The sequence below is a fragment of the Malania oleifera genome, chromosome 9 (assembly GCF_029873635.1).
Source record: "Malania oleifera isolate guangnan ecotype guangnan chromosome 9, ASM2987363v1, whole genome shotgun sequence".
In the NCBI taxonomy this organism is placed as follows: domain Eukaryota; kingdom Viridiplantae; phylum Streptophyta; class Magnoliopsida; order Santalales; family Ximeniaceae; genus Malania; species Malania oleifera.
Window position 1 is genome coordinate 24,234,377 of NC_080425.1, and position 11,588 is coordinate 24,245,964.

General features: G+C 32.7%; 1 protein-coding gene across 1 annotated transcript in view; it reads right to left on the reverse strand.

The window, feature by feature from the left end:
- Nucleotides 1–11,199, reverse strand: part of LOC131164588 (oligopeptide transporter 4-like) — a 68,315-nt gene extending 57,116 nt beyond the window's left edge. Inside the window, exons 1-2 of the mRNA XM_058121886.1 lie at nucleotides 10,639–11,199; nucleotides 10,412–10,509 (exon numbers count right to left, since the gene is read on the reverse strand). Coding sequence (XP_057977869.1) covers nucleotides 10,412–10,509; nucleotides 10,639–11,172 — 632 coding nt within the window. The 5' untranslated portion in view covers nucleotides 11,173–11,199. The remainder of the gene's footprint in view (nucleotides 1–10,411; nucleotides 10,510–10,638) is intronic.
- Nucleotides 11,200–11,588: the final 389 nt, after the last annotated feature.

An 11,588-nucleotide genomic window follows, 5' to 3' on the forward strand; every position in this document is an offset into this window, starting at 1 on the left:
AAAAGTGCATTGGGTGTGTTTGGACAGCACAAATGGATGAACATGCTAGGGAAAAAGTACGAAAATATTGATTACTAATGCTTGCTTAAAATGAGGTCATTCATCATTTTAAGGCTTGACACTAAAAGAAAAAGAAATAATTCATGGTTCAAATAATGAATTAAATTAGGTGGTTGAGATCTATTTTTCCTGATGGTAGGTGTCCGGTCAAATGCTTTGGAGATTGAACCATCTCAATTTGATGTAGCGTTTAGATCCCACTTCTATTAATCTCAGTGGTATTGGTGTTCACCAGACTCCCCTCCCAAAACTTTTGTACATGTATATGCTATAGCTTTAAAGTGCGAGGTTTGTAGCTTTAAAGTGTGTGTATGTGGAGAAGAAATTAAATAGAAGTAATTAGGGTGCTTAGAGTTTATTTTGATTCTATTGTGGGAAAAAGTTTTGGCAGTTGCTGCTGATGAGGCTGGGTCTCAGGGTAAGGGTGTTGAAGGTGGAGGCTCAATTTGCTAAACAGTTTCCTGAGCATGGAGGTAAGATTGTGTGCATGTTCCCATACCAGAGGCTTGATGATCTAGCTGTGCATAAACTCCCATGTCACAAATAATTTATTATTATTATTATTACTATGCATAAGGTAAGAAGAATATTATTAGCAACAAAATAGACTCAGAAGCTTCAATTCTTGGAAGGAAGAGATTGGGTGAGTTTCATCTTTACCAAAAGGAGAGGAAGGTGATATAAGCAGGTTAATTTGGTCTTTTGCTATATACCATGTTTGGAGAGCCACAAACTCCCCTCTTTATGCTCAAGTACATCCTACGACTGAAGAGATTGTGGGCAAAATTGCTTCGAAACTCAAATTGAAGTTGTTCTAGCTTATGTGGGCTGCTGTTTGCTTTATTTAGATTTTTTTTTGCTTTTTGCCTTGTGGCTTTTAAAGTTTCTTGTATCTTCCAATCTATTTGTTGGTGCTAATAATATTCTTCTTACCTGTGTGAAATAATAATAATAATAATAATAATAATAATAATAATAATAATAATGTGAGGGCAAACCTTGGATAAACATTAAGGTTTCTCTTTGCGACTAGTTGGTCACATGTTCGAGTTCAAGGAAACAATCTCTTAGTGGTAGTTGGGCATGATTTATTTATTTATTATTATTATTTTTTGTGTAAGTGTCAAAATTTTTTAAATCTATCAACTTTTTGTTAGTTACAAATTGTGATATCTCGTGGAAAAAAGGCTTGAAAATGATTTGATGTTACCACCTATATCAATAAGGTGTACTTTTCTTTTCGGGAGTTTTTTCATAAGAACTTCATGGTTAAGCGTGTTTGGCTTGGAGTAATCTTGAGATGGGTGACCTTTTGGGAAGTTTTCTCAGGAAGTGTGCGAGTGAGGACAAAACACACTGAAAATGACATGTGTTGGTCTATGGGGCCAGTCATTAGTTTGATAAAGCCCGCCCCTTATTGTCTGGTCCAGGTGGAGGAGGAGAGACGCAGTGCTCCCTGGTAGACCTAGGTTGGGGCGTTACAAATGGTATTAGAGTAATTACCCAGTCGGAAGTGTGATGAGATTCACATCGCCTGAGTTTGAAAATGTGGGTTCGCAGCGAGGACGTTGCGTTATGTAAGTGAGGGAGAATGTGATACCCCGTGGAAGAAAGACTTGAAAAGGATTTGATGTTACTATCCATATCAACAAGATGCATATTTCTTTTCAGGAACCTTCCCATAGGAACTCTACGGTTAAGTGTGTTTGGCTTGGAGTAATCTTGGGATGGGTGACCTTCTAAGAAGTTTTCTCAGGGAGTGTGTGAGTGAGGACAAAATATACTGAAGAGGACATGTGTTAGTCTGTAGGACCAGTTATTAGTTCGATAAGGCCCGCCTCCTCTGTTGTCTGGTCCAGGTGGAGGAGGAGAGATGTAGTGCTCCCTGGCAAATTCAGGTTGGGGCGTTACAAATGGTATTGGAGCAATTACCCAGTCGGAATTGTGATGAGATTCACATTGCCTGAGTTTGGAAATGTGGGTTCGCAACGAGGACGTTGCGTTATGTAAGTGGGGGAGAATGTAATACTCCATGGAAGAAAGACTTGAAAAGGATTTGATGTTACTACCCATATCAATAAGGTACACCTTTCTTTTCAGGAACCTTTCCATAAGAACTCTACAGTTAAGCGTACTTGACTTGAAGTAATCTTGGGATGAGTGACCTTCTAGGAAGTTTTCTCAGGAAGTGTGCGAGTGAGGACAAAATATACTGAAAAGAACATGTGTTGGTCTGTGATACTAGTTATTAGTTCGATAAGGCTCGCCCCTCTGTTATCTGGTCCAGGTGGAGGAGGAGAGACGCAGTGCTCCCTGACAGACCCAGGTTGAGGCATTACACAAATTGGTCAACTCAATAAAAAAGATTCATTAACTATTTAACTGACTCAATCATTCCATCAAATATTATGAGTTAAATCATAAAAATCAACCAAATCTTTTTTTTTTTTTAAAACAATTGAAACCAGAGGCTTCAATTCAATACGAAAAAAAAAAAAAAAAAAAAAATTAACATACCATGTAAACTTATTTTACCACGGGTCAATTTTCTTGTCATTTTAATTTATCAATAATCACTATAATATTTATGATGAGTTTAAATAATTAATTTTGAAAATATTGATTAATTTTCAAATAGGAGAAATGAGATATTTTGAATTTATAAAAGTATTCCTCTTAAATATAAATAATATTAACTTATATTTCAAGAAATTTTCCTCAAAAAATGCTGCCAAAAGAGTATGAAAATTCATATTTACTTAAAATCTAAGTTTTCATTTGATGGAAGTACTTTTTAAAGTGTATTTAGTTATAGAATTAACGTAACACATGCATGTACACGCACAGTCAAAATTAATCAAAATTCTGCCAAAGTTTATTGCGCAAAAATATAAGAAAAATCTATGAGTTTTTATTTGATAAATTTTTTGAAGTACAATATTATAGCAATCAATATGATTTTTTACTATAAGTTATGCTTGCAAAAGAAAACAAAAAATATTTTAGTTGGATATTGGAATGAGTTCAAAAAATAATTGTAATGTCATTTGAAGGCTATAATCTAAAAAAAAAAATCATATAAGAGGACTATTAATAATTAAGACAATACAATTGATTTAGTTACTAAAAAATATGCAAACTCGACATATTTGGATGCTTAATTATTTTTTTATGTCAAATTGAAAAAGAGTTCCTTCTTCTCCCGCTGATTTTAGTGCAGTTGCACATTGATTATGTACAAAACAATTACAGAAAATCATAGTTAATAGGCTAGGGTTGTTTGGGAGATTTCGTTAGTTCCAACCAAACTACTTTTGTGAAAGGAAGAACTATTCATGATGATCTTTCATGCTCAAGGTTAACTTCACAACTACCATGCAAATAATGGCCCTTAAAGGTTTGCTATAAAAGTTGATCTGACAAAAGATTGTCTCAATAAGCTGGGATTTTTCACTTTAGATTTTTGTAGCTATTTGCACTCCTACAGTGTTCATAAATTGGGTCAAAGAGTGTATAACCACTCTTTGCTTTTCTCATTTATGAATGGGTCAATTGAAGGATTCTTTGAGGGGAAGAAAAGGGTGGGACAAGGGAAACCACTTCCCCCTTATCTTTTTGTAATGGTTATGGAAACCTTGACAGATTTTGGGAAATGCTGCGAAAATTGGTGAACTAAGTTTTCATAGAACTCTAAGAAGTTGAATATAAGAAACCTTTATTTTGCTTTTGCAAAGAGTACACACTTTTACTTATTGATGGGTCTCAGAGCAAATCCTTTAAATCCTCCATTTTAACTATTATTCAAAGTAAGAATGATGTTATTCAGGTTCTAGGGGTTGTTGAAGGGTCTCTCCTTATAAAATACTTGGGTTTACCTTTACGGACCAAAACGATAAGCAAGATTGATTGTTTTGGTTTGGTTGAAAAAGTCTCTAGCAAAATCAACAGTTGGACCAATAAATTTGTGTCTCATGCTGGGAGAGTGGGAGGCTACAATTGTTGAAGTTTGTTCTGCTGAAAATTCAGAATTACTGTTTGGGGGGGGGGGGGGAGATAAAAAATTAAAAGCATTTCTTTGGAAAGGGGATGACCTACACTCGAGAGGCTGCAAAGTTAGACGAGGAACTTTGCAGGCCTTATTCTGAAGGTGATTTGGACTTGCAAAGCCTGGGGGGTTCGAGTTTGGCTTTTGCAGCAAAACTACTTTGGATTGTTTGCATTTCTGACTGTTTCATTTGCGCTAAATGGATTCATATCTTTGAGTTGAAGAGCAGAAGTGTTTGGTCAATTATTCCCCCATCAAATAGCAGGTGGGAAAAGATTTTGAAGATTAGAATCTAGGCATATCGTTACTTAAAGAATATTGTTGGTAATGGAGAAAACACATACATTTCTTTGATGACTGGCACACTGCCTCAGAGTTCTCTATGGGAAAAAAAATAAAATAAAATATGGAGATGCTATTCATGGAGATTTTCATTCAACACAAAATGCTAAACAATTGTCTGTTACTGAAGAATTTCAAGGGCAGGTGCTGAAATAAAAAAGGAGTATTGCTTTCTGTCCTGATCCTCAGAAAGAAGGCAGTGTTGTTTGGGCTGCTTCATCTCTTGAAGCCTTTACTATTGATCAGCCTAGGATTTGTTGAGGAAGAGAAATCCTGTTCACTTGGCATAAAGTAGTCTGATTCAAGGAATGTATTCCAGGAGAGGCCATCTCTTCTCTTGGCTGGCTCTTTGGAATAGATTACTAAGTGCTCTTGACAAGGTTGACAAATGGGGTGTTCTCATTCTTTGATCTGTCGCCTTTGTCAATGTTCAGAGGAAAGTAGAAATCATTTTTTTCTAGAATGTATTCCAGGAGAGGCCATCTCTTCTCTTGGCTGGCTCTTTGGAATAGATTACTAAGTGCTCTTGACAAGGTTGACAAATGGGGTGTTCTCATTCTTTGATCTGTCGCCTTTGTCAATGTTCAGAGGAAAGTAGAAATCATTTTTTTCTTTGGCTCTGGTATTATTACAAAGAACAAGTATCGAAATATTACCTGCCTGCTGAAGATTAATGTATGCAAGTTTGAAGACTTGTGGAGAAGAATTACAAAGGATTAAAGCTCGGGAAATAGTTCTTATTAGCTTATATGTGAATTAGCATGGGCTGCAAGTATATATATATATATACAATGTGTGAAAATTCAGAAACTTTATTGTTTGTTTTTTTTTCCTCTGCCCTTCTATATTTATTGTTATCTACTTCACACACACACACACACACACACACATATATATATATATATATATATATATATATATATATATATATATATTCTCACCTTCCGAAAGACGGAAGGAAGTGGATAAGTTGAACTGTAAAGTAAAATATTTGGTGGATTTTTTAATTTTTAAATTATTATTATTTTTTAACAAAATTTTAATAGGAGGATTAAAGTTTTTTTTTGGATAGATTTAGGGCTATTAAATCTTTATTCACTATCTTATTTCAAGTTATTTTAGATGTGCCCCTACTCCAACTTCTCCTCATTAACTAACTCTTCCTCACTGACGCACTATGTGGCCTACATTGCAAGTGTCCAGATCATTTGGGTTGTCCCTCTCTTATCTTATTTTCTATAGGAGTTATACCTAACTTATCGCGAATATATTCATTCTTTAATTTATCTTTCAATATTATACCACTCATCCATTTAAATATTCTCGTCTAGACAACTTTTACTTTTTGGAGACTTAATTTTGAGTGAGTTATATAAGAGGACCACACTAATTCTCTCATAGGACTAAAGTTTTTTCTCTTTTAAGACTCACACTCTTGCTTGCCTCCTCTCTCCCTTTTTTTTCTTACTAATTGTTTTTATTCCTTAAAACTAAAAATTAAACTTTATGATTTTTGTCTGTTTTAGTAACTGTTCCCAAATTACTTTAGGTCCCTTAAAGTTTGTGGAAAACGTTTTTTATCTTCCTTTTTATTTCTCAAAAATTACAAAAATCTTAGCTAATTTTTCATTTTTAGAACTTTTGTATGAAATAAATGAATAACGATAAATAGTTTTGACATTATTTTTTTTGTGAAAATATTTATATTTTTTATTTTCAATTTTTAAATAATTACAAAAATGTCAGCTTATTTTTTCATTTAGAGAAGTTAGAAAATATCTTAAATTTTTTTTTAATAACCCTTACTTTACATATGTGAGCGTAGAATTCAAATTGTAAACTTTATTTTATATGGATTATGTATAAAATTTCTTTTAAATTTATACAAATTTAAATTCAAGTTCCAAAATTCTTGATTCTAAATATTATTTTATATAAATTTTGAAAAACAAGTTGTCTTTTTAGTGATTTTTTTTTTAAATCTAGAAAAGAAAAGTGAAAATTTGCTTTGAACATTTAGCGAAATTCTTTATTTTTATTTTTTAATATGAATCTTAGAAAATTAATAAGAAATTAAAATTTTTATAATTCTTTGCAACACTAAAAATTAGAAAATAAAAAATATTGTCCCTAACTAAATGGATCCTTAACTTTGGTGGATTAAATTATTTATTTTATAAATAATTTTAACAAAAATTAAAACAAAAGGCCATCTAAATTTAAAATATAAAATCAAAGTTAAAATATTCATAAATTTCTAAATTCTAAAAAAAATAATTTAGATTGGGAAGTCTTGTATTTTCTCTTAGTTGAGAGGGTGATTCTTGTCTGCGCTCCTCCTTTCTCTTTCTTGTATTTCTTTTCGAAAGATTCAAGCCGCTTGCTTGTTTCTTCCCCTTTAATAAAGTTACCTTTTCAAAAAAAAATCATCAATAATATATGTTCTAAAACAGTCCACTCGAGTTTGCTCAAATGGTAAGGACAAAATTGGGTTTTAGCAATCCCAAGATTTCAAGTTCGATTCCCCACTTGTAATTTGCTCGATGAATTATCAGGAGTATGTCAATGAGCTAGTTGTTATGTCTTCCTCTCTTGGTTTGGTATTGTCTGAGCGAATCCTAAGGATTTCCTCATATACAAATTTTGGGTGATCATATATATATATGTTTAGGAAAATAATCCCAAAAAAAGAAAGAGAGAAAAAATACTAGCTAAAGGGCAGGAATAGAATGATTACCTTATCCACCATATGAGTTCTCATTCTATATGACTACATCATGCATGTGTCCTTGACTTTTCACCACTTCCATAATATATATATATGACTACATCATGCATGTGTCGTTGACTTTTCACCACTTCCATAATATATATATATATATATATATATATATATATATATATATATGACTAATTCCCCACCCAAAGGTCGCTAGCTAGTTAGCTACCTTTGTATACACATCAATCCTATATTGAATGCAATAATTAATCCTATATTGAATGGTGTGAGCCTGTTTTGCTTTTACCTCCGATCGGTTTCCCGCTAGTAATGGAGGGACAGCAGACGAAGCTGGGCCATCTACACTTGACTTTATATTTATGGGTTGGGTTGGGGCTCACCATTCTCCAACTTTATTTATATATATATATATATATATATATATATATATATATATATTAAGATTCACATATTCAAAATTACAATTCAAAATTTATGCTTTCAAACATTACTGATTTCACTCCTATGGTGAGTTGTAATATTCATCCTTCCAAAATGAACTACGCATTTGCTTCATACATTTACATCCCCTCTTTGTTTCCTGCTGTCATTTTAGATTTTTCTTAGAAAGTTTTGTTTTAGGAAAAAATACTAATGAGAACATTCCTTTTGTGTAAGATTCATGAGACCCATCGTGAGGATACTTTAAATTCTTCTAAGCAATTATTTTTATAATACTCGAGCATTCAAAATAAAAATATATTGAATTAAGTGTATTTAAAAAATAACTAGGACATATATAAGAAGATGACAATTTATGATCTCTCATGTCGTGTTGGATGATATTCTAGCCTTTACCAAAGTAGTATTTTTAATTAATTATTAATCTATATTTTATCTATTTTTATAATTTAATTAGCAAACTTTTTAAATCTACAATGCTTAATCTCTAAATCACTATGAATTATCATAATTGTTGGGGAAATATGATAAATAGTACATTTTAATTAAAAATAAAAGTTTTAAAAGAATTGTTTAAAAAAATAAGGATATTTTTCTTAATAAAATGATTTACACCATCCATACTTTTATATATAATATAGAAATTTATTTATTTATTTTTCCATAAATGTTGAGTCTATATAATTAAGAGTTTTCAATCTCACTCAAAAGGGAAGCATCTTCTTATCTACAAAATGATTTACACTATTTGTACTTTTATATGTAGTATGAATTAAATCAATAGATACCAGTTGATCTGTAAGATTCTATTATTATTATTATTATTATTATGAAAATTTACTAGGGTATTTATTTTATTTTATTTTATAAATATGTAATTATTCTAATTACACGCTTGATACATAAAAATAGACTGAAAACAAATTTATCAGTTAATAGATTCATATTTTTAAATTAAATATTCATTTTATTTCATTCCTACCTTGTATCATTTACAATTCTTTTAAAAGTTGAAAAATATTAAGAAAAAAATAAGAAAATATGAAGGAATCTGCTTTTCCATATTTAGTTATCAAGAATTTTTTTTTTAAAAATAAAAACATAAAAAATTAATAAACAAATTCAATTTTATTCTCCATTAACTTTAGATTTTTAATTATTAATTACACTTAAATAAAATTTTAGTTTTAATAGCATGATATAGATAAAAATAAAAATTGTAAAATTTCCCCCGAATATATGCTTGATTTAAATGGAGCCTTGATAAAGTAAATGTGGCATAATTAATATGGAACCATAAACTCCTAGGCGTACAAAAATAACCGAAAAAATTAAAAATCGGACCGAAATCACAAGCGGTGCGATTTTTTTGGTATTCGGTTTTCAAAATATAACCGAATCGAAAATCGAAAAAATTGATTTAAATTTAAATTATATATAAAAATTAATATAATTACTTAATTAGTATGTTAATACATGATTGATCTATTTAATATTTAGAAATCAAAATGCCAAATAGATTTTTAACAATTCTTGTGAAAAGTAATTGTTGAATATTGATAAAATCGATTAAAAATTAAAAAAATCATAACCAAATGGTTGAATGTTTGGCTTCTCGGGGATAATAAATTAGGTTCAGTTTCGATTTCTATTTAAAAGTACTAAAAATTACAAGATTTGATTTTCGATTTGACCCACAATCCAATCATAATAAATCGATTACACCCGAGATAAAAGCAAAGGAACAGGAGATGAAGCATGGCCGCCTATATTTGACCTTTAGTTCGGCTGCCCATTTGTCCCCAATCAATATCAAATAACTAACCTTCTTCCCAAAAGTATTACCCTCCAACTTTCAATTATAAGCCCCAAGCCTTGAAAATTCCTTCATTCTATTATATTCTTATGATCATCACAAAAAATACACTGATTTAAAATTGTCCCCATCCCTTTTCAATTAATAGATTTTATTTTATTATTTTATTCCAACGCAACCCTACTCATAAATAAATAGGTTATAATCGTGCTGAATTTTTTTGTGAACTTTTTTTTTTTTTTTGAAAAACGCATCAGGTATCCACGCGTCTGTTTTACGATCCACGTGACTAATTTTGCGCCCATTGAAGTTAATCCCATAACTTCAAAGGGAGGGTAAATTCAGGAGTCCAGAGGCGGAAACGAGTCAAAAAGGTTTGAACACCTGACCTTGTGAAAAGTACTTCTGCAACCCGCACTATCACCTGAACCACATTCTGGATTTTTTTTTTTTTTGTGGACTTTCTTGATCAAGTGGGGGGGATGCTTCTAAAGGATTTAAAAAAAAAGGTAGTCGATACTCACAAAAGGCTTAATTATTTATATTTTAAAAATGCCCACAACCTCTTTCATAAAATAAGTAATGACGTTCACACCAAAAAGCTTACATGAATAGTTTATTTGTGACTATTTTTTTTTGAAAAAAAATTACAAAAAATTAGCTATTTTTTAATTTTATGTATTTTTATGAAATAAATAAAAAAAAATACAAAAAATAAAATAAAATATTTTATTTTTGAAAGGATTGTGAATTAGATTATTTCTCCAGATAATTTACATATAAAAAAAGGGGAGCGAATTTCCCTATTATTTAAATATTTCAATATAAATGTTATATATTTATGATAATATAAAATATACTATGGACTATATAATTATTTTGCAGTTATTTGTAATTAACTTGATGAGTAAGTAAATTACAACTAATAAATGCCTGTGAGAGGAGTTTTCCGGCGGACGCTACGTACCGGAAAAGGGAGACCTGAACCAGAGTGCTGGGCCACCACATATGGGCCGGCTCCACCACGTACTTCCTCAGCAGCCCGGCCCAACCATATCCCAACACCTGCACTCCGCAACCCATTCCTGCTTTCAAATTTTTGCTTCCAAAAAGCAACAAAAACACTTCCAATTTCCAAACCAAAACAGTCTCTTGCTTCCAAAAAAATGAACACATTAATTAACACCTGTGTACCTGAGTAGTGATAATAAGAATCCAGGCTGCCAGGAATGAAATATTCCGGCGGTAAAATGCTTTGATTATGGTTACGATGCCGACGGCGTAGGCCGACCCGGACCCGAAAGCGCTTCCCGCGTTGGCGAATATGGTAATGAGGACGTGCTCCTTCATGTTAAACGGGCCCGGGTTGACGGAGAAGCTCCGGCCTCCGAGCCCCGGGATCCGAAACTGGGAAGCGGGTAGAACGGCGGCCAAGAAGTGGCCGATGGGGAGGGCGGCCACCTGGACGGTGATCTGGGTTATGATGAGAGGCTCCGTGCGGTAGGAGAAGAATTGGTTGAGGAAGGAGAGGAGGGCGCAGGACAGGATTCCCAGGAACCACATCCGGAAGGTCCACACGGGTAGGGTCGGGTCGTCGGTGTTGGTTACGGTTAGCCGGACTTGTTCGATGGGGGATATGTCGTCGTCGTCGCCGGAGGCGGTGGAGGAGATGACGGGGCTGGCTTCTTCCGGCGTGAGGCATGGTGTTTCTAGCTCAAGGGTGGCCATAGTGATGCGAGGGGGTGGGTTTGGGTTAAGGATGAGGTTCTTATATACATGGAACTACTTATATGTGAAGGTGATTTGGTTTTAGTGAATTGTGGCTGAGATTTGAGAATTGACTCTCAAAAATACTCTAGGTCAAGTATCAGAGTCTACCCATTTTTATTTATTTATTTTTAAATTTCTACAAAGAAAAAAAATGTTTTGCTTCTACAAGTTGGTTTGTTGAAATTGAGTGTATTTAATTAAAAAGTATGTAAAAAACAATTGATATAACTTGAAAAAACAACCTTCACCTCAGTTTCGGTTAATCTCTGGCGTCATCTCAGTAGGTTCTTGATTTTTTGGCGGCATTTTTCCGGCGTCGTCTCTCTCTCCTTCTGATTGTCATTTTCACAGTGTTCGTCGTCTTTGTCTTTTTC